The sequence below is a fragment of the Quercus robur genome, chromosome 12 (assembly GCF_932294415.1).
Source record: "Quercus robur chromosome 12, dhQueRobu3.1, whole genome shotgun sequence".
NCBI lineage: Eukaryota > Viridiplantae > Streptophyta > Magnoliopsida > Fagales > Fagaceae > Quercus > Quercus robur.
Genome location: NC_065545.1, coordinates 20315511 through 20342815, shown reverse-complemented (window position 1 = coordinate 20342815; position 27305 = coordinate 20315511). Strand labels below are relative to the sequence as shown.

The following is a 27305-nucleotide window of genomic DNA, read 5'->3' as shown; positions in this document are numbered from 1 at the left end:
TAAACTTACTTGGTGGTTAATGGTCCACCACATTTGGCTGTAAAGGAATGGCATAGTTCATGAAGAAAGAATTTGGAGTAGAAAGTAGCAAAAGAGAAGCATCATTATGGATGTTAAAGTTAAGTTGGGGTTTCAAACCAAGTTCAAGAAGTTAGTTTTGAATGTTACCATATATTGTAATTGGGAGATTGACCCAAGTAGTATTTAAATTTGATTTTGGAACTCCTACTAAAGTGCTATTATGTTGTGCATCAGTGCATATGCAGCTGCACTGACGTGCTGGTTTGGATGCTTTATAGATGTGTTGTTTAGTTGTTAGTATTTTTTGCTTTGCTATTTGCCCTGACTTGTTTTGGTTTTGTAGTTAGATTTTCCCAATGCTGGTTTCTTCCCTTCTCTAGTTCTAAGGTTTTCCCTACGTACTATGCTTTGTTTCAATGAATATAAGCTAAATAAAAAAATATTAATATGTTATGAAAAATTAATCATTTTCCAAAAAACATTTTTCTAAAAAACTATTTTATTTTTCTATGTTTGGTAGCGGCCTTAAAATGAATTGGAAAACTATATTTTGATTTCCTTAATTTAGTTTCACATGAGATAAGTTGTTTTCTATAAAATTTTAGCATAAAACAACCATATCTCATACTAAACTAAATAAAGGAAAGTAAAAGATAGTTTTAATTTGATTAATTTTTATTCGATACTAACAAATACATGAAAATGTGGAAAACTATATTCATATAAGGTTTTCCATTAAAACAATTAGAGCTCAAGTTTTTTTACCAAAGTCATAAACAAAAGGACTTAATGGTTATTGATGAACCTCGCCATCAAATTAACCATTAACCATTAACACCTTTCTCAAAAAAATAAAAATAAAATAAAAAACCATTAACACGTGATTTATATTTTTAATTAAAAATATATATACTATTTTAAAGTAATATTAAGAATATGCATTATTTTTATATAATATTTTTCACAAATTTTAAAGTCATCAATTGATATTGAAGTTAAGTTAAAAAAAAAAACCATAAAAAACCCCTTTTTGAGAAGAAAAAAAAAAATATATTTAAGGGTTTGATAGAAAGAATTTATAATAGAATGGAAATTTTTATTAAATACAAATACTAAAAAAATAATAATAATAATAAGGATCCGGTTAATGTGTGTGCATACATTAAATTATCTATTTTTGAAAATATTTTTTTAAAAATTGAAAAAATTGTCAATATTTTTTTAATTTTCAAAAAATATATTTTTAAAAATGATCAATTATTGTGTGCCTTAGGTCACACGTTAACAAAATCCTAATAATAATAATAATAATAATAATGACACACTTTACAAGTGATAGTACAGAGAGAGACCAAACAGAAGTGACTGTGTCTACTTTGATAAGAAGAACAAAAATGCTTCGTTCCATACGTTTCCGTGCAACCCTGGCTTGCGCCGCCCGCCGCTTCTCGGCGCAAGCTGCAGCAGCAGTAGCAGCGGCGGTGGAGAAAAAAGCCGCCGCCGCCGCCGCCGCCGCCTCAACGAAAAGCTCGGGCGATGGCAGAGACACACTGGGTAGGAGGCTTATGAGTCTGGTGTACGCAAAACGCAGCGCCGTCATCGCCATTCGGAAATGGAAAGAAGAAGGCCACACTGTTCGCAAGTACGATCTCAACCGCATCGTCCGTCAGCTCCGCAAGCTCAGGCGTTACAAACACGCCCTCGAGGTCACTCTCTTTATTTGTGGTTTAGATATTTGAATTCTGTAAAGTGAATTTAGATGTTGTTGTTCATTTTTTTGGTTAGAAATGGAGTTGGGAGGTTTATATAAAGATGGGTTTTTTATTTATTGGGTTGGGGTTATGGGTAAAAATTTTTGATTTTGAAGTTGTGAAATAGTGAGTGTCAGTGTGAATGTGCATGTGTGGGTATTGGTATGTGGTAATGGGGTTGGGTTTTATTTCTTGTGGATTGTTAATGTTTGAGAATTGAATTCCATGTTTGATGGTTGGTAGCATTTGGTTTATGGGTTGAAGGGTTTGATTTAGTGTGGTATTATGAAAAATGAATTCGGGTTAACAGTGAGTATGACTTCGGATAGAATATAATGGTGGAAAGAAAATACATGTGGCCAACCCTGACTAGTCTGGTGTCCAGCTTTTATTGTGTAAAGTTAGGAGTTGTAAAGGAGAGAAGTTGGGGTTTAGTGGTATGAAGAAAAATGAGGTGGTTCTAATGTAGTTGTGTGCAAAAGGGTTTGAGAATTATGTTATAGGTTTTGGTTCCTTTGTTGGTTAGGATTAGTGAAATGAGAAATACGCAAACTAGTTAATGTGTGAGCTGCGATGTGTATGTCATCCCTTAAAGATAAAAGGGCTCGTAGAGAAAGCCAATAGGGTTTGTTAATATTGCACTACAGGTCTGCAGATGCACTCAAGCTAGCTGCATATGCTGGAAGTTTTTGAGAACAACAGCACATTCTTGATTTTGTGCCACCCTCACAGTCATTTGCACATTTGCACTCTCATATGGAGTTGAAATATGGGGAATTAAAATACGCCATTAGCAGTTCCAAGCTTGGAAATTGTTAAGAGTAGGTTTAGCATTGCAAGTCTAGTTATTGGGAAAGAAAATTATAAGGCAAATTTTCAACCACAACCGTATTAGGGATCTCCTAAGTTGGAAGAGAAAAGCACCTCCTTTGTGCGTCTTGGGCAACTAATTGTGGATTTTGATTGGAGCTTTTAGAGCTCAGTGACGAGTACCACTCATGAGGGAGTAGATATATATTTGTGGAGTATTTACACAATATGCAAGTAACTAGGTGATACAGAACAAAGGTCTCTCAAAGGGTAGTGTGTGGGGAAAAGTAAATGATAACCAAAAGATGGAACCTAGGAGTCAACATCAAGCCATTATGAAAAGAAAAAAAAAGGTAGGCTTTTGCGCCTAGGGTTGCTTGGAGTGAGCACCAAGCAGTGAAAAAAAGATAGAAACCTAGGCATCAACATGTTGGTTCCCTAGAGTTAGCAACATGGATTGGAGAAGATTGAAACTTAAGGTTGCCTGGAATCCAATCATTGGGAGAAAATTCCAACATAATTTTATTATTCTATGGTCAAGCATCCACAATTGTGAATTTTACAGCTTTTACATAGGGTTCCTAAATTACATCGACGATGGAAAGAAAATAAATTCATAATGAGATTACATCAGATATGGAAATAAAAATAAATCCAATGAAATCAATCAGCATCAATAGGTCCAATCTGCTGTCTGCACCAACTCTCCTGAGGTGGGAGAAACTCAACTCTATAAGTATGGCTCCTGGAGGCATGCTTGAACACCTAGGCAATATAAACATGGGCCAACACATGTCACAAATGTGCTGAACCACATGTAAACAAATGTGATTACCCGTTGAGGTTTCGATGCGTTAACTGCAGAAATGTTAGATGCTTCTGTTGGTGCCAATAAAACAATGATGATAATTTTTTTTTGGAATTTGATTATTTGGTTACAAAGAAATACAACTTCTTTAGGCCCTATGTTATTATGAGAATTCTTATGTAAATAAAATAAGTTATACCACCTACTCTGAAACTTCCAGTTATTATCAATATTGGAGAAGGCTCATATATTTGCATCTCAAGTCATCTCTACTTGTCATTTAGGCATGATAGCACTTGAGGAAATGTTATGACGCTATAGAGAACATAATGAGGCAATTCCAAGGGCTTTGCCAGATTGCAGTTGCCCTATGTTACCTTGCTAGAGTTAGTTGACTTATTTCTTAATTCTAATCTTGTTAGATGACAATTCATGCAGGTAACTTCTTGTTTAGTAGTTTAGCATTGTAGGATTGGAAGATGTATTACTTTAGTTGATGCTTGTGGTCCAAGTTGCATCTCTAGAACATAAGTCATTGCTTCATGAGTTAATTGCCAAGAAAAGAATAAAAATAATGCGTCTCTATAGAAATATCTTGTTGGAGTTGAAACTGGTAGTGGAAATTCGTACTCTAAGGTTTTGATAGAATACAGAAAACGCAAACCACTGGTTTGGGTCATCTCCCTTCCTTTCATTACTAATCCTTGCTCTTACTCAAAGATTAAACCGTCTTCTCTTTTTGTGGACAGCCAAGGAGATCTCAGCTGGATGCAGCTATCTTTTTAAATATCTATTATATTAATGTCAATTATAATTGACTGCAGTGAGTAGTTGGATATGTGTGTGTTTCACCATTTTTGACTTCCGGGTCATTGTATCCTTTCCAATAGACCATTTAGTTTATCATCTTGATTTGATTGTCTATGCAGATTTGTGAATGGATGACATTACAGCAAGATATCAGGCTGCAAACAGGTGACTATGCAGTCCACTTGGACTTGATTGCAAAAGTCCGTGGTGTAAACAGTGCAGAAAAATTCTTTGAGGATCTTCCTGATAAAATGACAGGCCATCTCACGTGTTCAGCTCTTCTCCATGTCTATGTCCAAAACAAGTTGTCTGCCAAAGCTGAAGCTCTGATGGAGAAAATGTCCGAATGCGGTTTCTTGAAGAATTCCCTTCCTTACAACCACTTGCTTTCTCTGTATATCTCAAATGGGCAGCTAGAGAAGGTCCCAGGAGTGATTCATGAACTAAAGCAGAACACTCTACCTGATGTTATTACCTACAATCTATGGTTAACAGCTTGTGCTTCCCAAAATGATGTTGAAACTGCAGAAAAAGTTTTCCTTGAGCTAAAGAAGCAAAATATAGTTCCAGATTGGGTTACATATAGTGCACTAACCAACTTGTACATAAAAAAAGCACTCCCTGAAAAAGCATCATATACTTTGAAACAGATGGAGAAAAATGCTTTTCGGAAAAATCGAGCTGCCTATTCTTCTCTCTTAAGTTTGCATACAAACATGGGGGATAAGGATGAAGTTCATCGAATATGGAAGAAGATGATATCATTATATCGTAAAATGAGCGATGCTGAGTATACTTGCATGTTATCTTCACTAGTGAAACTTGGGGAGTTTGAAGAAGCTGAGAGTCTCTATCGGGAGTGGGAAACAGTTTCTGGGACTGGTGATGCTAGGGTTTCAAATATACTTCTTGCAGCCTACATCAACCGGAACCAGATGGAAATGGCTGAAAATTTTTACAATCAAATGGTAGAAAAAGGAATCACTCCTTCTTACACTACTTGGGAGCTTCTTACATGGGGTTATTTAAATCAGAAACAGATGGAAAAGGTTTTAGACTATTTTACCAAAGCTGTTGGTAGTGTGAAAAAGTGGAATCCTGATGAAAGGTTGGTTGGAGAAGTGTTTAAGAAATTTGAGGAGCAAGGCAATGTTGAAGGGGCAGAGAAAATATTGGTCATTCTAAGGAAAGCTGGCCATTTGAATACTGAGGTATATAATTCCCTACTACAAACTTATGCTAAAGCTGGCAAAATGCCACTTATAGTAGCAGAACGGATGGAGAAGGATAAGGTTCAGTTGAATGAGGAGACTCATGAGCTCATAAAATTAACCAGTAAAATGTGTGTCAGTGAAGCTTCTATCACTTATTCTTAAGTAGAGTGTCAATGGAGGAAAATTTTTTTGAGATAAGAAGGGTTTCCAAAACTAAGCCTTACAGGCGAGTTGGTGGTTGGTTTAGGATATTCATACACGATGACATCTCCACCCTAGTGTCTATGACTGTCTTACCATTCCAAAGGCATTGGAAAAACATGTTAGAATGTGCTGTAGTATGGCAATGTTATTAATGTATGCTATATCAGCTGCCTTCAATTTCAATGGACCAATTTGTTCAGTTAATTTCTCATGACTAGATAAAATTATATCAAAACAGCAGGTTTTGTAGCATGAGTGAGCTGAAGGTTTTGTATACTTTTGATATTTGCTCATTTAATACAGGGATGCAAGATCTTCCTTGACCCGGAACCCATCTAGAAAGCAAATTTTGTTGGCCTAAATGGTTTGAATATGAAGTTTGGTCAACCAATATGAACTTCGTTTCTATTCAACTTTCCAAAATGATTTACATATTACGTTATCTAAAAGATTGTAAGAATATTTTAGTGTTGGCCTACTACTAATCTGGTTAAATTTTGGCAGGTTATGAAGCCAATCATTACCAAATTTAGTAATATAATTCGATCCAAAGAATTTGATTCATTAGTCATTACCAGCTCCACCCAATACTTGTCAAACGGATTGATGATCAAAAGGGGCTCAGTTAAATATGGTGAGTCACATAATTTTATGTTGATTAGAGTACCAAACAAATTAAACACATTCAATATGGATTAGTTAAAATAAAACAAAAAAGTTCTCAAACCAATCCCCTAATGACATGCCTTCAACTCAAATCATCTCTAATCTCATAAGTCAGAATTTCAGAATGTGAAAATTTTAGATGTAGCAGATAAAGGAACCCACTTTGTTAAACCAAACTTTTCAAAGAATGTATGGAAAGTTGGTGCGGTGGGTAAGAAGAAGCAATACAGTTCTATAGCTTAGAAAAAGTGTTCTCATAAGTGTCATCATTTGTACCAATCCAATTAATTCATTTGATGAAAAACCCAATATAATAAATTTGTGGTATCAATAATGAGTTCGCATGAAAGTGATATTATTCCAATCACAACTTATGATATTAACTAAGTATAAAAAAAATATTGTAAAAAAATCTTACTGCATAGCATATTTAGCATTGTTAAAAATTATATTATGTAAAAAATATATTAAAAAAAGGAAAAGAAAAATTGAGAATAAACAAAAGGTTAATAGAGCTAGAAGCTAGATCCTCATCAAGTGAAAGAATAAACACAACCCTGCAACAACCAAAGAGAGAGGGGTTTACCCAAACCAACCCAACCCAACCCACCCCCACGTATACATCCATGTTTTATTACTATTATTTTCTTATATTACAAAAAACCGAAATGGAAACCAAACATTACGCGTAAAAGAAGCGCGTGGTTATTTTTGTCACACCGAAGCTAAACATATGGATATGATTTTTTTTCTCCACGTAAAGACATTATATAGTGTTATTGTAGTTATGTAACAGGTTAGAAGTTGGAGCTTAAAAGCCTCTCTCTCACTCATTTCCAGAACAAGAAACCAGAAAGGAACTACTACATATACATATACATATACATAATAAGCCCCTCTCTATCTCTTTCACTTTCTATCCCTTTCTTTCTTTCTTTCTTTCTTTATTTCTTTCTCTAATGGCTGCTGAGGATGTTTGTGAGGTTGGTTTTGAAGAAGGAATGTTGTGGTTACCTTCACATGTCCTAGATGAGGCTTGTGACACAAAGGTACGTGTTTTATTATTACATGGTAGTTGCTTTTCTTGGTTTATTGTTTGTGAAGTTGTATGAACGTTGCACTCGTTTTTTAATTTCTTGGTTCTCCACGAGTTTACCTCTACTTTGAATGCAGTTTTGTTTGTTGATTTAAATTCTTCGTGTTTGATTTCTTTTTTTAGGTGAATATGAGGCTGCAACAACAACAGCAACACCACCAACTTCACCACCAACAACAACAACTTCATCATCGTAAATTGCCCAAAGAGTCACTCCCGCAGGTACTTCTTCTATGTTTCTCTCTCTCTCTAGCTAGCGTGAGGGAGAGAATTTTGTTCTTGTTAGTATTGGTGTTGTTCTTGTTACTTAAGACCAGCAAGGAAATTGGGTTAAGACTTAAGAATATGGTTTGCTAGCTAGGATTTTATTGTTTTGAATTTTGAAGATTTTTGATCTGATTACTGAGGTTATAGATAGGCAATGTAGTAGATGCATACTTGTAACACAGTGATCATCCACATCCACCTAACAGACTTTCATTTGAAGCTCAGCGTTGCATAAATTGATGTAGGAGAGATGTGGCTATTTGAACTGAAGAAAAAGAAAGAAAATTACTAAACACGACTGAAGAATGAAAAACAATTTTATGAATTTCTTCTTTTATTTATTTATTTTTTTCCCACCCTTTTGGAAGCAAAAAAAAAAAAGGGTCTTTTTGAATGATGCAAATTTATGAAGAATATCAATTAATTTATTTTTTTCCAACGAGTCTAATCTAGTGGGAAATAATTATTCCCTTTGACGATATTAAGAGAAATCAGGGAAATTTATGGCCTTAAAGGGAATTTTTGTTGAGATTGTAGGGCTAGAAAAAAATTAATATAAATATCGTATCATTATTATTTTTTTGGAGACAAAAAAAATCTTTCTAACTTTGGCAGCTCATTTGGTGACACTATAACACGTTTTCCTTGGGAGAATTGAGTTGCCTTACTATTTTTGAAATAAACCTTGCAACTGTCAATTTATTTTGGGATTAAATTTATTGTAGGCCACATTATCGGTAATTTAATTGCTGAAACTTGATTCAATTCAAACAGTCAAACTGTAACCCTAATAAGTAATAATATTTTTATTTTTATTTTTATGGGAAGTATTAAGATCATGAGCAATAGTTGACTCCGTTAGCGATAAATTTTCTTCTATCCATGTTACAAAATTATCACTATTGACAATATCATAGGCATGCTTTGCTAGTATATGTGTCGGCCTATTGCCTTACGCCTAACATGAGACACTTGAGCTAGTTGAAAATCTTGAAACTTAAGAGATACCTTAGCTAAGATATTCGAGATAATCATAAGTGGTGTACATAACCCCAAAAGAGCATCAGATACAATCTTGGAGTCACATTCAAAGATCACTTCCCTTATACCCACATCCCAAGTAAACGAAACCCCAACCTCCATAGCTTTTGCTTCAATTTCCAAAGGTCCTAGCGGCTGGTGAATTTGTTTGCTTAAAGCTGCTATTACCTCTCTTTCATGGTCTCGGATCACAACACCCACCCCAGTTTGGCAAGATTGACTAAAAACCGCCCCATCCACATTCACCTTCTTCTTACTCATTTACAAAAACATTTTTTTATCTTAATAAAATAAGATATATATAAATATATACTGCAAATATTATCTATAATTGAGCGGTCATATATATATAGTATAGACTTTTGAAGGTACATATTTTTAGATTTTCTATAGATAGGCACAAAAATATAAGCTTGATAGAAATCAAAAGCTTTGAGCTTTTGACATTGCTATAAGTTTAGAAACCATGAATTTAGTTGTGACGGATTTAAATATTTTTTTGGAAGTTGTTCGTCTTGAGATTGGAGGCTGATATCACGTGAGAGTTTTTCTATTAGCTAAATTTAACAATATTGTTTGCTAAAGAGTTTGCAATTTTTGACTCTTTCTTCTGTCCTATTAGGCCATGAGGTTGTGAAATCAAGATCCAGTAAAAATATATAACTTACAAAAAATAAAATAAAAATAACAATCTAAGCTGTGAAAACTAATTCATTCTCACTTTTTCAATTTGAGAATGAATAAGCTGTGAAAACTAATTCATTCTCACTTTTTCAATTTGAGAATGAATAAGTTTTCACAGCTTAGAGCTTTTAACGTTTCAATTTGAGGCTCACTTTTTCTTTTTTGGGTTAAGTGTTAATAGTCAATTTCATTTTTTTTTTTCCAACTTGTTAAAATGTGAGAATTGATATCTTTAGTAACAGCTAAGAATATGTGTTATCAGAATTATAAATCTAGCTCAAGACCACAACATAGACAGAAAAATGGCCCCAACTGGGCAGCTGGAGGACCTGGAATGCAAGCTATTTTCCTTGAGTCAGGAAGAAGATCATGCGGTACTGGAGTTTTCCTTCCACAAAGGTTAGAGACCAATTTCCAATCAAAAAAGAAGCCAGGTACAATATTGAACCTATATTGAATTTCAAGGTGTATGTTTGTGTTGAATATGAACACCCACCTTGGTGACACTCTTGCATTCATTCTCCAGGGTTTGGGGAGGAATTTTTTTTTTTTTTTTAAACTTTATTTTGATTTTATATATATTTTAAAGATTTTGATAGTTATTATTTATTTTGAAAACTTAAAATATAAATAAATAAAGTATTTCAATTAATATTAATTGATTAATTAATTGTCATATTTCTATCATGTCTTGTCTTAATTTTTAAATAATTATCATATTGTTGAATCTTGTGTCATATTATGTCTGTGTTCATACTTCTCAATGTATATGTGCCTGCAAGCAACAATGTAGCCATGTTTGTTGTCAAATACTACTTTGACTAGAAGATCATTTATCAATAATTGATCATAATTAAATTAAGGATTAAAATTAGTCTTACACTTAATATTTATATTTAGTTCTTGTCAAACACTTGGACTCATGAATCATGATGTGCTTATCTTCTATGAAAAGTATTTTATACAGTAAATATATATTGCACTTCAGTCACATAAACGTGAAACTTGTAGATTCTAAATACATGAGAGCATAATGTTACACTACATAGGATATAATTTAATTATAAGTTCATGTAAGATTTGAGTTACATATATCCATTACATAAAGATATAACCTTGGGCTTATTACTATGCAGCTTGCTCTCCGGTTCTCCTTCCTTCTCGAGTGGTTCAAGCTCTGAACCTCAATGTGCATGCATTAGGCTTGCAAATATCACCTCGACAAGGTTTTGCTTCTAATCATTGGGATCTTTATTTTTAAGCAGCTTTCTTAGTTGTGTTTGATCTATCACTAACAGAGAAGACTGTATTTTTCAGATGCCAAAAGTGGTACCAAAGATAGAGATTGCAATTCAGACATAAATAAGAATGGCAAGGACTTACAAGCACAATGTTGCGTTTTGTCCCAAAATCAAAATTCTTCACCAGAGATATTTCTTCCAAAGGAATGGACATACTAGCTCTGAGTGGACCAACTGGTTATGTTGTACCTAAAAATTCATAAAGCTAAAGCTAGGCAGAAAACTCTTGTTTTACTTATGTGCTGTTCATTGTACGTATCATGTAAGTTGTAACGCAATAAATTAATAATAATAGAAATAATAGCAGCGCAAGATTTCCCTTTCATTTACATTAATGCCTACTGTCCAATTATTATATATATTATAATTATAATTAATTGCAATAACTATAATACTCGGTCACAATAGTGGCTTCAATATGTATTGAAAAATTTGTTATAATAACTTTTTTTTTTATAGAAAGTTGTTATAATAACTTAAAATGAAGAAATTTGCAATACCTTGATATCATTTTTTTTTGGCAATATATTAATTAAATCAAGTTTATACTAAGTTGATTTGGTTGTATAAGAGATTAGGATAAATCTTGATGGTAAATTGATTGATCCTTTTAGATGTATAATACTGATGTGAGCGCTTATTTGAGTCATGAAAAATAATATCAAAGTTAACCTAAAAATTCATGTTGCTTGAGGACACTTTTGTACCATACATGTCATGATGAGAACGTCAAGAATATAATGAAAAAGATTGTGATACCTCAAATAGTGCTAAAATGCTTTGAATCTTGTATTCGGCCTAAATCATCATAAACTTTATAAATGATTACAATAAATCCTAAATAAAACTTGAAAAAAAACTACTTTCAAGTAAATTTTTTACCATTAAAAATGAACACTTCAATTCTTTTATTCTTCTTTTGATAATTTGATAACTCGAAGAGTGAAGATTTAAACCAGGAATATCAAGAGTTGCTAACTAGTTGAATTATAAGGTTTTGATAAACACTTCAAAAGAAATCTTCTTCCATAAACCTAAACCGCGCACCTTACAAAACGACACCCAAACACGCTACATGCCATCTTCACATAGAGCAACCTCTTTTTATTTTCGAACGAAGTAGAGGATTCCTTACTTCTCTCAAACTCAAAAGAGATTAAATTTGGTCCGGTCTTCTCTAATGATAGAATGACACGTAAGCAGTTTCACAGAAAAAAAAAAAAAATACAACCTAGAGGATTCCTAGTGTCACAAAATCAGACTTAAATCTCTTTATAGCTGAAATTTGGTGTGGTAGGTTTTATTATATTTTTGGTAAAATTGCTTACATGGCATTCTCTCATTTGACAGTGTAAACCTTTTGTTTAGGCCAAGACCGACCGGACCAATTAACACTCTACTTCAAAAGAAGATAGTCTAGTTTTTTTCGAACTCGAAGAAGAAGGTGTGTGTTTGTACTTTGTTCCTCATGGAGGCAACTCTTCTCAGCTCGCACCACTTCCATCCTCAACTCTTTCCCATAAAACCCACCAAAATCCCAGGTCAGTTTTTGCTTTTTTATGTTCATTTGCGTTTGTTTCCTGATAAAACCAAAGGAAAAGCAAAGTTAAAGTAAGCGAAAGCAAAGAAAAGAAAGGAAAAGTGAAGAAAAATCTGTAAATTTGTTTCTTTCGTTTTGTTTATTGGACTTGATTATCATTTTTTTTTTCATAAGAAACCAAGTGGGTGTCATTCTTTAGATGCAATTTCTTGAATTTTATTTGGCTTAGTGCTTTTTTTTCTTTGGCGTGACATGTGGGAATTTTGCTTCTTTGTGTTTTGTGTGTGCGATGATTTTGGTCTAAGAAAAAGTTTTTCTTTTGGATAGTTATTGTTGGGGTTTGCTAAATTTTCAGTTTATAGTTACTTGCATTGGTTTAGCCAAGGTTGATAATATATTGTGGTGTGTGTTTGTGTTGTAGTTTTGAAGAATTTTTTTTTTTTGATAAGTAACGTAAGAAATTTGGGAGAATTATTAGGATTGTGGATTTGGTTAGTATGAGAATTGTTTCTGTGTATTATCTATTAGAATAATGTGATTAAGCTGTATGTGGCCTAAAAGATTGTTACTTTAATTACAATTGTTATTTTCTTTTTGTATATTTGAAGATGTAACTTTTATTGACATGGAGGAGAGACCTTAAGTACAGAGAGTGTGTATGCAAAGCTCTCCTAAAGAATTACATTGTATAAGGTTACTGTGAGAAAAATTGTTGCTGTGTTGAATTTTGATTGTGTTCAGAATTGCATGCTGGAATTGATTTCTGTGCCAAATAGTGTTTCATCTTTGTGAACATTGGATGGATATGGGGCAAAATCCCAGCATGGGACTTTTCACACTAGAACCATTCGTTTTTATATTTTTCATAATATGAATGACAGTGTTTATTGATAATCGTTCATTGTGGGTTGTGTGAATGCACTAGAAGAGTTATACTTAGTCTAGCTCCAGATTATCATTTCTGTCTCTTTTAATTGGCCTTCCTCTTCAAATTGTAAAATTATAAGGAATCAAAAAGGCACATTTAGACATTGGAGTCATCGATTGAAGTTGTGTTACTTTTGGAAGCTTGGGGTCAGCAATCTTTTGTCATCCTCATCTGTTGGGTTGGAAAACTTTTTCTGGAGGTCTCTCTCTTGGAGTGTTTTGCTTCATATAATTAACATGCTCTATCATTTGCTATATCACCAATTGGCTTCACAGTGAATAATAGTATAGCTTCCTGGATGACTTTGGTATACTGAATACAGATATATTTGTATCTGGACTTATTGTGCAACTATTACATCTTAATTACAGGTGGACATGCGGAACGTGGTCTGCAATTTTGTAATCCACTGTTTGCCAAAACCCAAGTTACCTTTAAGAGAAATCCTTTGGAATCCCATAGGAGGCATTTCCTGTTCCAAAACAAGCCTTTCTTCTCCAAAGTGAACAAAAAATTCTGTGTTAATTTCTCAGATCAGCTCCGAAGTGACTATGTGAATGTTGATGCTACATCTACAGCATCTCAAAATTTTAATGTTGTACCTCTGAAGCCTGATGATGGGGCAGATACTCTTAGTTTGCTTGAGATTAATAACACTAAGACTGTACAGCACATACCCAAAATGTTTAAAAATAGGTTTCTAGATTTTGTACGGCTGAGTTCTGTCCTGAATAATGCTGCTGAATCATTTTTCAAGAGCGAGATACGTCGTAGGTTATTTGTGACAGCTGTACTAATTATAATTAGTCGTGTTGGATATTTCATTCCTTTACCTGGATTTGATAGAAGATTGGTACCTCAAGATTACCTCAGCTTTGTCTCAGGCTCTGTTGGTAAGTTACAAAAAAGAAAAAGAAAAATGTGTAAATATATGTATTTATATATTTTTATGATGTCCATATGACTATTCCTATACTGTTTAACACCTATATGATTTGTCTGCCATGAATGAACAAAAACTTGTTTTTGCAACTGTGGAAATTCAATGCCTTCATTTATTATAACTTCAATTTATACATGTGTATAATCATTAATGTTGCTTCTGGCAGATGAACTTGGTGATTTCACAGGAGAGCTTAAGCTGTCGCTTTTTCAGCTTGGGATCAGTCCTCAGATAATAGCATCAATTATCATGCAGGTTGCTGCATTTCTTCTGCCATGATACACAAATGTGCTGAATTCTTACTTTATAGGCCCTCTATTAGATATATACTATTCAATATCTGTGCTGAATTTTATGAACTCGATGTACAGGTACTCTGTCATGTAGTTCCCTCCTTAGTAAAGCTACGGAAGGAAGGCTTAGATGGCCATGAGAAGATTAAGAGTTATATGTGTGTCTAGTTATTCATCTCAAGCAGTGAGCGAGTCTTTGCTACGCAATTTTGTAGTGTTTGTTTCGTAAATGTATTTTGAAGATTCTCAACCCTATGAATGTCTCTTCCATTTCAGATGGTGGATGTCTCTTGGCTTCGCAATATTGGAGGCTGTGATAGTTGCTTGCTACTCACTTCAATATTCAATTTACGCAGCTAGTCATAGGTAATTTGCTGGGAAGAAATCATTTTCAAAAATGTTCTAAGATTTCAATTTCCTTTCACAAGTTGGAAGTAAAATGCTCTAAAGATGATTTGACAATACATTTTCTTTCTGATATCAAAGATGTTGGGTTGCCTTATCCACTACTGCACCTAGCATGTCTTAATCTTTGTTTTTTACCATATAATATTCTTCTTTCTAATTGATGGTTGGTATCTATGCTATATTCAATGCACGCAATCCTCAAACTATAGTATGTGTACTAATTTTGGTTACAGTTAGGTGATCATGATACCATAGTAACAAGATGATTATATTTTTATTTTTATTTTTGCTTACAAGTGGGGGTGGGGGGGGGGGGGGGATTTTAACCCAATTTCTCCACCATAAAAAAAATGGGCTGTGCCACTGAGCCAAAAGGTTCTGGGCCAAGATTATCATTTATTTCTTTGTTCTTTGAAAGAGATTTTCTTTTAGGGCTTACAATTTTATGGATTTGGCAGGGTCAAGCATGTGATGGTAACGGCTCTTTTATTGGTCTGTGGTGCAATGACTACGACATGGATCTGTGATACCATATCAGAATCTGGATTTGGTAGTATTCTTGACATATTAGTTTGCATTTTTATTGTATTTCTTATACTTCTCTTGTTGTTATTTATTCACACTATATTTGTGGATAAATCTTAATTTTCCTGTAAAGAAAACAACCAATGAAATTTTTTTGTTCTTCTAGATTACAGGACATTATGTCGAGTATGATATTTATCAAATAAATAAATAATGGGAAACATTTTAGATGCTTTATTTTGTTTAGGTTATTTTTGAACCTGTGATTGGCTTTCTTAAGAGTATATGTTCAGTCAATGCTTATGCTAAGAAGAAAGGTTCAGTACTAAAGTTCAGAACAAAAGATTTTCATTTGAAAAACATATATGACCAGAAATTTTCATATAGCACATATAATTATTCTGATGCATGTATTGAACGTGTTCTTATCTAGAAATCTTTTGTATTGCTTAGGATCAAAGAAGTTAGTTTGCAATTATTTTAGGAATAGCATGAGAGATTTTTTGCCTGGGAGGGCTATATAATATAAGAACTCAAATGCTGAACTATGAGAGAATGTATCAAAACATGAAATGTAATGCTACTGTAGAATATGTGATCATTCTTTTCTTTGATAGGGTTTGTGCTACTGTGTGCTTCATTCTCTTCAATATTTGATTTCATTACAGAATCAACTGCTTAATGATTCCTTCAAACTCCTTGCTTCTTTCTTTTTAGTTTTTCCCTTCTGACGTGGTTGTCAGTATTTTCATAGCGGCACCTTTTGTCTTAGAAGGGCGTACTGCTGTACTCCAACCAGAAATGCTGGTATTGCCAATTCTAGTTGATCTGGTACATTGGACCTCTGGTTGATTCTATGCCTTTTAAAGATGAAAGAGATAGCCTATTTTCTTGTTTTGTTCTCTTCCATTCCAAAAAAAGAAAGAAAAAGTAGACATGATGGTAACGTACTATCAAGTTTTAGGTCATTAGGAACATTGTCTGATCTTGTATGATGTAATCTTCTCTTCTAGTCTGACCTGTTATGCATATTTCAGGTCAAGGTTCATCTCTAATTATATGTGTGGGAATATTGACGGGCTATACGGAAACATTATACAAAATGCTGTCTCAGCTCTCAGGTTTGTGATAAGAGATGAACTTAAATCTATAAATATTTTGATCTCTGCCTCCCTTTTTCTAGGTGTAAAATAATTTTTGATATTATTCAATCTACTCTTATATTTTATAGTTTAATGAGAGAAGGTCAAGTCTGTCTTTGTTGCTCATGACTTAATTTCTGTTGCATCTTCTTAAGTTCGATGTTTAACATCACAATCAGAGCATGATGTAGCCCTAATTTCAGAACCTCTAATGGAATATTATGTTAAATCCTAACTGTGTAAAATCATTTGTGTAAACTAGTAGTATGCAGTTCAAAATTCAATTACTTAAAAACAAATTCTGTACCCATACATAGAGAGACAACCAAATTACATGTGATACTTTTAAGATTTTAAATTGACATCTATGAAGCACGGGTGTGTTTCAGGACTCGGGTACGGGTGTGGGACTCGACAATTTTTTAAAAAGAAGGATGCGGGACTCGGCGATTAAAAAATTATTAAAAATATTTTTATTTATATTTTCTATATATTTTTACTATTAAAATATTCTTAAAAAACACATTACTATGCCTTGATTCACAAAACAAAGAAAGAAGGCAAGAAACACATTACTATGCCTCTGAGGTGGGAATTTCTGCTGTTCCGGCTAGATTCAAGGCCGATTTCGGCTTGTTTCGGCCGTTTCAGTCACCGGCTGATACGATCTGATATGGCCGATACGGCCCGATTCGCGCCGAACCGGGCTGATTTGGCCAAAATCGAAGCCGAGTTGGTGCGAATCAAGCCAAGTCGGTGCGAATCCGAGAAAAAAAAAAAAAAAAAAAAAGCTCAAACGCCAGCACTGACGCGCAGGCAACCGCGTCGGACGCTGCGTCCTGTGTCGGGCCGTGTCGGACTTGGGTGCAACACCCTCCCAACCGCATCCGTGCTTTCTAGATTGACATACATAAATTTATTTTGAAACAATTGGCAAAGTAGAACTTTATAAACATTAATTTACACAAACTCAATCAAATCTATATGACATTTATCGCATTTATTGAGATCTTTATTTTATAGTGTGTTTGGATACCGCTTATTTTGCTAAAATTGAAAAATTATTGTTGATAGTACTGTAGATAAAGGCAAAAACTTGTTGAAATAGTACAGTGGGGCCTATAAATAGTGTCAAAAAGTGCAGTAGGGCTCATAAATAGTAGCAAAAATAAGCTAAATAGTAAAATAATTTTAATTTTTAATCCTAACCCAAACGCACACTTAGTCATATGGTTGAACCTAGTTTGCCATTTGACTATCATGTTCTTGTAACTGGTATATTCATAAGTATTTCATATAATTCTTGTCATTGTAGAACAGTAATTTAGATACTGCACAATCACCCATTCCTCAATCACCACAAATAAACACAAACTCACAAACAATTACCATTCCAAAGCCATGAAAAACACCCTAGAAAAAAACTCAGATAGAATAACTTCACAAAATTAACAGAAAAGTGAATGACATTGATTCACTATTTTTTTTTTTTGTTGTGTTTGGGCACAGAATTGAAAACCTTAGGGACAGACAAGAAATCCCAAGCCAAAAAAAAAAAAAAAAAAAAAAAAAAATCCAACAAAGAGCATTATTTTAGAGAGGAAGTTCTCACACACAGAGGCTTAGTGTGGAGATGAAAGCTTTATATGGTCTGTTCCGTGGAGAAGGGAAGCCATGGAAGCATAAAACATTTTTTGCCTCTGTGGACAGAAGAAATCCAAAGAAAAAGAAATCCAACATAGAGAGAGAGCAATGTTTAGAGAGGCAGTTCACATGCACACAGAGGCTTAATGTTGAGATGAAAGCTTTTTGTGGTATTTTTTGTGGAGAAGGGAAGCCATGGAAATGTTTTTATGCTTCTAAGAAGCATGAAACCTTTTATGCCTCTTTTGGCTTATTTTCCATTGATTGTGGAAAATTTTTTCTGTTGGTTGAGATTTTCAGCTCTACCAAATGGCAGAAAATGTGGTAAGTGTTTTATGCTGAAACATATAGAGCATTGCAGGAAAATATACCTTCAATTTAATTTCAGTAGGTGACAATCAATTTATATTGCAGGAAGTGCTGTCAGTTGGTGGCCCTATGTACTTGCAGTGTTGGGTATTTTCACTGTGGTCACTATGTGGGCAGTTGTGGTAACTGAAGGTTGTAGGAAAATTAAGCTGCAGTATTATGGTTTCAAACTTGCTTCTGCTGCAAGGTAATACCATTGTTTGTCCAAAACTTACTGTCTCTTTCTTCTTAAACAAATATACATTACACAAGTTTACTTTATCCTAGTTTTTTTTTTTCCCACAATATTGCCTGATGAGATTATTTTGGCAAGAGTTACTCTATAGTTCTGCCTTTTGTTACCACTATCATATGTTGTATGTTTGATTGCTTGAATATTGACTAATAATATGCAATAGGTAACAAACTAGTGGAAGTTGTCCTAACCATATACCTAAGCATTGTCAGAGCACTAAATTATGGTATCTGGTAATATAATTGGTTCATTGACACTTTTGTATTTTGGACAGAGAGGACTCCCCAGTCACTGAAGTGGAGCCCTATATCCCTTTCAATATTAATCCATCAGGAATGCAGCCCGTCCTTACTGCCACTTACCTCTTGGGATTTCCCAGCATTCTTGCAAGGTTATTTCACTCACGATTGATTTAGATGATTATATGTGCATTTTGCATCTTGAGCTTGAGAACCCATTGTATATGTACACCCTGAAAACAGTTGAAGTGTCCTTTTCTCGTTCATTTTTTATGCATGCGTGTTATTAGCTGCCTTGCTCACTGCTTATTATTCAGGCCAGGGGGAAAAAAAAAAAAAAAAAAAAAAAAAAAAAAAGAAAAAGAAAAGGAAAAAGTTCTCTTACTTGTCAGCTGTATTTGTTTTGTAAAGAATTTACTACTAACACAGCTGTTCATTTGGCAGTCTCCTTGGATCACCTTTCTGGGAGCATGTGAAGGAGATATTGAACCCCGAAACTTCTCTTGGTGCAAAGCCTTGGGTTTACTATACAATATATGCGTTTTTTGTCTTCTTATTTAATATATTTGACATTGTAAGTTTCTTCTTAACTTTATGTTCTACACTTCTACTATCCTAGAAATTTATGTGCTGCTAGACAATCTTTCTACAATATATTGTTTTCATGATTTTCCTCTCCTCCAGGATTTTAATCTTCTTTGGAAATCACTACTTAGTTACATGACACAAAAATATAAAGCCAAGTGGTCCATTTTTATTTTGTGCTAAAATTTGTGATGGACTCCCTCTCGAAGCATGGCCTCTATGGCTCAAAATATTCTGGACCTTTATACTGTTTGATGTTTGGCAGAACTAAGTGACGATTGGAAGGATTGAAATCAGTACAGCACCTAAGTCAAGCTGTGGTAGTTCATGAATTAAATATAATTTCACACTGGTGCATGCACCTTCTATGTTGGCACAATGTAAATGTGATTGAGGAATGCAGATGAATAAACAAGCTTTTTAAATTTTGATTTATTTAATTACTATATGAATGTTTAGAAATAAAAAGCCATTTCAAACATCATTATCATTATTTGAAACAGAAGTATAGAACCATTAATAATACCATTTTATATCGTTTAGGGTAGTTCTTAGAATGTGAAATGAGGCTATATCTCTAACCTTGATTTACTATGACATGTGTTTTCACTTAATTGATTATCTCTTTATACTAGTTAAAACAAACAATGAAATTTACTATATTTTGCTAAGCAGCCCCTTGATTTGAAGTCTTATAATCCTTCAGTTTTCATCTTTGTAAAAAGGTCTCTCTTAAATGGTAATTCTGTCCAGGCCAACTTGCCAAAGGAAATTGCTGATTACTTAAATAAGATGGGTGCAAGGATACCAAACATAAAACCTGGGAAGGCTACCATAGAATACCTCACAAAGATTCAGGCATCGACACGCTTTTGGGGTCTGTATTTAAATCAAAGTAGCATAATGTGCAATTTCAACTTTATTCCACTATAAATAGTGGTTGTTGACTTAAATTTTGTTTGTTTGCTTGCTGCTTTCTGGCCATTCTTTTGTGGACATTGCACAGGAGGCCTGTTGTTAAGTTTGTTGGCAACTACATCAACCATACTAGATCATTACTTGCGCCGTATAAATGCAGGATTTGCAATTGGGTTCACATCTGTCTTGATCATTGTAAGTATAGTACTAACTTTAGGCCCTGTAAATATGCATGTGCTCATTTTGCCACACTATCTAGAATTCTAGAGATAGCTTCCTCTGAAAGTTGACTAATGCTGATTTAAATATGTGCCACTTAATGCATTTTGCGAGCATGTTGAAGCTCACAATGCTTATTAAATTACCACAAATATTAAAACTCTAAATTGACTCTAGACTATTGTCAGTTAACCTAGCTATATATGTATATGTTTTCACTGCTGGAGTTGTAATTTTGACTTGAATGCATCCATAGTCTTGGCACATTAGTTAGTTGCTTTGATTTTTTTATATGATTGTTGGTGGAGGGGGGGGGGGGGGGGGGGAAGATTTCAATCTTGAACGTCTCCATTGGAAATACTATTTAAGATAAATTACCGAATTATGCCTTCTATCGACTCCTTCAACAGTGCTCTTATCTAAATGGTTTGTACAGTTGTCTTATGTATGCAATTTGTCTAATGAGCCTTGATATTTGTTTGTCAGGTGGGTTCCATTATTGAACTTAGAAGATCGTACCAAGCATATAATGTAATGCCAACTTTAAGCAAAGCTCTAAGACGGTATGGTGTATAACTTCCATACCTTCCAACAAGGCCACGCTTCTTCATCATTGGGTGGTGGTGCCCTTTTTACTCATAAACTTCAAAGGAAATCCTGCCCAGTTGATACTGCCAGATGGTATACAAAAACCCCTTTTGTTAGTTCCAGAGATTCTCCAAATGGTTATGGTTGAGGGAAGCTGATGCTCCTAGCTTCATGGGTGTTTCTAGTTTAGAGGAACAGCTGATGTTACAAGAAGTCGTGAGTTCAAACCCTATTACATGTGTAACTTATCAATAAAAAGGAAGAGAGAAGAAGCTGATGTTGCAATAGGGAAGAGCAGGTTATGAAGCCTCGTTTTTGCTACATGGTTTATGCATCTTTTAGACAATGTTAAAGTCGGAATGAGTTTTAATTAGCCAATAGTTTTATCTAAGCGCTGGATACTTGGGCCGGCATATTCAGATTTTACACACATAGAATCTGTATTGTAACGAATTAGTTATATGTAAATTATTTTTAGTCTTCTTGGTGAGCATCATATAATGTTATGTCAGAAGTGAAGTTCATTTTCTTCAATGGATTGAAGTTGTAATGCAAAAATCTGTTTGGATTTTTTAGAAAATTTCCCAAAAAAGAAGTTGCTCCTTTGGAGTTTTGAGAGCGGTGTTTGGTGAACGTTTGCAAGCAGAGGATATGGGGGACAAAAGTTGATGCATGCAATATCCTCTGCTTGCAAACCTTCACCACCTACGTTTGCCAAAAGGTCATTTTAAACTATTGTGCATCTACCTACGTTTTTGTTCCTTTTTTAAAGACTATGTTTCTATTTTTTTTTGCATTTTTGGATAAACATGAATCCTACACCATCTTTTTCCTAATAATAAAGTAACAAAAGATAATATTTAATTTTCACCTATAACTCATTTTTTTTTGTTCATATCAGCTTCTTTCACAACTTAAAATTCTCTCTCTCTCTCTCTCTATATATATGCACACACACACACACACAATTGTAAGCACCTTATGCATAAAAAAAGAAAAAAGAAAGAAAGAAAACATATGTATAATTGTGTATTATCAACAAATCTAAAATCAATGGGATAGAATTTTTTAAAAAACATAGAAGCAAATAGGATAGAATTTTTTTTAAAAAAAAGAAAAGAAAAGGCAAATAAGATAGAATTAAATAGTAAATACTATTGTGCATCAACCTAAGTTTTTTATCTTTTTTTTTTTTAAGACTATGTTTTGTTTTTGTGATAATAAAATAATAAAAGATAGTATTTGATTTTCACCTAAACTCCTTTTTTTTATTGGTTCATATCAACTCCTTCACAACTTAAAATTCTCTCTATATATACACGGTTTTTTGGAGTATTCTTCTTTCTACTACTCTTTTTTTTTTTTTTGGTGCTGTATTCTTTCCTTCTCCTTTCCACTCTGCCTACAACTTTGCAGGTATTTTTTTTTGGTTGTTGTTGTATTCATTACCTTTTTATTGTATACTATAGCTGAGTTTGGATCCACGTTGCGTTTTAAGTTTCCTGCGTTTTCTCTTTCTTTTTTTCTTTTTTTTCACGCCTTTTCCCCCAACAAGCGGTACTGTTTATGTACGGTACATAAACAGTAGCCGCAACTTTTGACCGGTCTTCCGTGAACAGTGTATTTGTGCACTATTCACGAACCCACAAATTTCATTTTTTATCAATTTTTTCATTAAAAATGGGTCCCACAGCACTATTCACACATTTAAAAATTATTTTGCTATAGTGTTTTCAGTTTTCAGTTTAAGCAAAATAAGTTCTATCCAAACAGACCCTATATGACTTTTATCAACAAGTTTTATAGATAGGTTGAAATTCCATGTTTGTGTTGATAGATTATGCTTATATGAAATTAACGGTGAACTTACACAGCCACTGAAAATATGAATCCATTCCCAAAGGAATTATAACAACTGTCCATGGCCTAATTCGTTTTTCTCTAAACTTCTGTCTCTCTTAATCTCAGAGTCATTGCACCTTTTAGATTTAGGTTTTTGTTTTTATTTTTTTTTATTGTTGTTGTAGCCTGTTGCACATTTTTAATGATAGCTTATAAAGTTTGAATTTGAGAGCTGTGATGTAATGATATGGAATGTTTTCTCTGAGTAGATTATATAGAAAGCGAAATATTTGTATCATTTATTTTCTCATCACATGATTATTTGTTGTTGACATCAATATTTTCTTGTATATTATATGTTCTATAAGTTTATGACCAAAACTCTGCAACACAGGCTCCATTAGTGTCAGTTGTGTTCATTACTTGCACTCAATCACTTTCATATTTGTGAAATTCTTTGTGAGAAAAGTTGTGCCCCTAACATTATTGAGTCAATATTCTTCCTTTTCTTGCTAGGATGTTCGTTAGAATAGCTCAAATATTTTCGGAGACCAAGTCAAAACCTTGAATATTCAAATCGTAAAAAACTAAATCTTGTAGTAACTTGGCTCTGCCGCTGCTTTGTAGTTTATATATTGCCATGCAAAAACTAACATGCCCCAAACAAGTAGGCCTATGTATATACAACCATGCAATAATATTCCCTGAATTCTTTTTTTACTTATCAGATTAAAGGCCTAACATTCAAATACTGTATATGATCGTTTCATAGAGAGATGTCGTGTCGAGTGCAATGTTGAATGATCTTCCTGAAGATGTATTAATGGACATATATTCAAGATTACCCATCAAGACTATCTTACAATTCAAGTCTGTTTGCAAATCATGGTATGATATTATCAAAGATCCTATCTTCATCACCAAGCATGTTAACTTATCTAATCGTAGCAACAATGGCTATCTTGCTGTCACACGCCGTGTTGGTACTTTTGGTGGTAAATGTTTAATATCTTTGTTCTCTTATGAAACATTTCGAGAGGTTTTTAACATAACTATTCCATCTAAAAAGGAACATGGCAGGGCACCTTTTAGAATCGTAGGTTCATGTAATGGTATCTTGTGTCTAAATATTTCTAAAATTGGAGACACAAATTTTTTGTTTAATCCTGTCACTAGTGAATTCAAAGAGCTCCCAAAACCTGATTATCCAGTACACAAGCTTAGTGAAATTGAAATTCTTTTACAAATTGGTCTAGGATTTGATTATGATCAGGAAACCAATGACTATAAATTGGTCAGAGTTTCTTATTCTAAGAAGATGAAAGAGTCATTTTATTCAGGAGTTAATGTGTATTCATTGAGGACAAATTATTGGAGAAGAAAGGATACGCTTGTGCATGGAAGTATTGTGGAGAATTCTTTTTCCAATGGGGACTTAAATGGTGCTTTACATTGGAGGGGTGCAATTAGGAAAAAAGAAATAATTCATAACATTATCATATCGTTTAATATTAGAGATGAAGTGTAAAGTTGCCCAATGAATTGAAATTTGATAAAAATGATTGGTACCCTTTTGTAAGGAATGGATTACTTTGTATTGTTGTTATTAGTTCAAGACAACAATATGAACCTAGATTTGATATATGGGTGATGAATGAATATGGGGTGAAAGAAACTTGGACAAAACAATTCAGTATTGGACCTCTCCTAGCATGGAGCTTTGTTGGATGTGGCAGGAATGAAGAACTTCTCTTTGCAACTTCCTCAACAATGTACCTTTATGATCTACAACTACAACAGATAAAACCTCCTCATGATAATACTTATGCAGATGTTATGGGTTCAAATTTAAATTTTGTAGCCGAGATAGAGGTAGTCAATCACATTGAGAGCCTAGTCACAATTGAAGGAACAAAAGTTTGTGTCAAAAGAGAGCGTAAAAAGTCTCGGTTTAGGGAGAATTTTATTTCCATTATCTCTGTTGTTTTTATTTATTTTGTAGCTATCCTTGCGGTTTACATTAAAACGAATTGAAATTTGGTATCCAAATCTAATAAATAAATTTTTGTGTGCTATTTATCATTCTGTTATATTTAGTATTCCCCTTTGAAATTGTGTTTTTACATGGATGTTTTGTCTGTCAAAAGAATGAATTAGTTTGTTTATTTATGTTTATTTTTATTTATTTATTTTTTTGCCATGGCAAAAATATCATTTTAGTAATTATATTTTGATAACAGTCAATTTGATCATCAATGTTAACTCACGAAAGAAAAATGCATACGCGGCACACACGACGTGCATAATTGGTATATGTGACATTGATATGACGAATAAAATAATGATATGAATATTTAATAAATATTAAAAAAGTGTCATATTAGCATTTAAATTGAAAAAAAAAATTATTTTTTCAAATTTTAAAGATAGAAAAAAAATTGTAAGAACATTCCCAAGTGTTCTTGAATTTTTTTATACTTTCTTGGCAATCAGACACAAATCATAATTTCTTTTTCTAAGAACGTGAGAGACTCATTTCATTCTCGAATTGATGTGTACTCATCGAGTACAAATTCTTGGAGAAGAAAGGATAAGCTCGTGCATGTAATTATTGTGGATAATTCTTTTTCCAAGGGGGACTTAAATGGTGCTTTACATTGGTGGGGTGCATTTAGGAAAAATAAAGTGAACCTAAAAATTATCATATCGTTTAATGTTAGAGATGAAGTGCGTAGGCACATAAAGTTGCCTGTTAGAATTGAACTTAAAAGGCTAGGATTGGTACCCTTTTGTAAGAAATGTGTGGGAGGATGAGAAGCCGGGGACAGGAATGAGTGAGAAGAGATCAACACCAAAGGAGCACATCTCGGGAAGTACTGTCAAAGACTTCTCATAAAAAATATGACAACACAACCACAAACCCAAGAAGATTAGAATGCCTGAGGACCTCGAGAATCTTGATACGTCCTTGGAAGGACCGAAGTCTAGTTCTGAAGACCATCGAGCACGCACCGAGGAAAAGATGGAAAGTTTGTTGTCAAGTAAGAGAAGGAAGAGTACAGATAAAGCATCCATCACCTCTACATTCAATGCTCTACACCCATTTAGCTGGCCGCATTAATGGTAGAATGACCTCTGAACAGTGTCATCACAACTCATGGCCTAATAGGGAAACCTTTTAATAAGGTCTTGATGGGACAAGTATCAGGAAAAACAGGCCCTAGCCCTCCAAGTGGAAAGCCATGATACAACCTGGATGACTATATAAGAGAGAGAGATCCCTATGAAGTGGGGGATGAAACATTTGGAGGGAGAAAAAGAGAGTGATAGCATTGTAACCCAAGAACTATTGTAAACCTACACCTCGGACTAAACCTGAGGAGCATAACTCAATCAATCCAAGACCAGTATTATTTAGTTTCCTTGACTTACATATATTCCAAGCACATATTCCAATATCACTAGATTAATTTACTCTAACAATGGTAACTAAGGTTGATTGGCATCCCATTTCTATAAATAAATTGTGAGGTTAAAATTGAACTTACCCAATTTTGGCCTGCCACAGAATGAATTACTTTGTGTCGTTGTTAGTTCAAGACATCAATATGAACCTAGATTTGAAATATGGGTAAAGAATGAATATGGGATTAAGGAGACTTGGACAAAAAAATTGAGAATTGGACCTATCCTAGCATGGAGCTTGGTTGGATGTGGCAGAAACGAAGAACTTCTCTTTGTAAAATCTAGAATGATGTACCTTTATGATCTACAATGAAAAAAACCTCCTCATGATATTAATTTTTTTTTGACAGAGTTTCAACTTATGATGAATGTACTCTTTATCATTGGACTAAGGCATCAATAAGTTTTTTGTGTAGACGAGAATTAAACTCCAAATTTTTTATTCAACCGTAAAAATTTTTATTATTTGAGCTAATTGGAACCCATACCTCATGATATTAATTGGGCCGATGTTAAGGGTTCAAAGTCTATACCAGCAGTAGAGGTGGTCATTTTCAATCACATTGAGAGCCTAGTCACAATTGAAAGAACAAAATTCTGTATCAAAAGAGAGTGTAAGAAGTCTTGGTTTTGGGGGAATTTTATTTCCATCTTTGCTCCTTTTTATTTATTGTATATTTGTTTGTTATGTTTTTCTTATGTTGGATTGAAATTTGGCTTTTGAATCCAAGAAATAATTCTTTTTTTGT

At 33.8% G+C, this 27305-nt stretch overlaps 4 protein-coding genes across 4 annotated transcripts; all 4 read left to right on the top strand.

The window, feature by feature from the left end:
• Nucleotides 1-1354: 1354 nt before the first annotated feature.
• On the top strand, nucleotides 1355-5870 carry LOC126709064 (pentatricopeptide repeat-containing protein At4g02820, mitochondrial). Its single transcript, XM_050409141.1, has 2 exons — nucleotides 1355-1727; nucleotides 4320-5870. The coding sequence occupies exons 1-2, from the start codon at nucleotides 1416-1418 to the stop codon at nucleotides 5574-5576; spliced, it is 1569 nt and encodes a 522-aa protein (XP_050265098.1). The 5' UTR covers nucleotides 1355-1415; the 3' UTR covers nucleotides 5577-5870.
• Nucleotides 5871-7000: 1130 nt separating this feature from the next.
• Nucleotides 7001-11002, top strand: LOC126710065 (uncharacterized). Its single transcript, XM_050410447.1, has 5 exons — nucleotides 7001-7333; nucleotides 7504-7602; nucleotides 9635-9806; nucleotides 10509-10598; nucleotides 10690-11002. Exons 1-5 carry the CDS (start codon nucleotides 7244-7246, stop codon nucleotides 10830-10832), a joined length of 594 nt encoding a protein of 197 aa, XP_050266404.1. The 5' UTR covers nucleotides 7001-7243; the 3' UTR covers nucleotides 10833-11002.
• Nucleotides 11003-12056: 1054 nt separating this feature from the next.
• LOC126707991 (preprotein translocase subunit SCY2, chloroplastic) lies at nucleotides 12057-21783 on the top strand. The gene is made up of 13 exons (XM_050407776.1): nucleotides 12057-12214; nucleotides 13513-14034; nucleotides 14251-14339; nucleotides 14456-14535; nucleotides 14654-14743; nucleotides 15244-15335; nucleotides 16348-16431; nucleotides 18511-18652; nucleotides 18975-19091; nucleotides 19384-19513; nucleotides 20278-20401; nucleotides 20531-20637; nucleotides 21148-21783. Exons 1-13 carry the CDS (start codon nucleotides 12142-12144, stop codon nucleotides 21235-21237), a joined length of 1740 nt encoding a protein of 579 aa, XP_050263733.1. The 5' UTR covers nucleotides 12057-12141; the 3' UTR covers nucleotides 21238-21783.
• A 2101-nt stretch (nucleotides 21784-23884) lies between these two features.
• On the top strand, nucleotides 23885-25125 carry LOC126708267 (F-box/kelch-repeat protein At3g23880-like). The gene is made up of 3 exons (XM_050408068.1): nucleotides 23885-24203; nucleotides 24348-24615; nucleotides 24702-25125. The coding sequence occupies exons 1-3, from the start codon at nucleotides 23885-23887 to the stop codon at nucleotides 25123-25125; spliced, it is 1011 nt and encodes a 336-aa protein (XP_050264025.1).
• Nucleotides 25126-27305: the final 2180 nt, after the last annotated feature.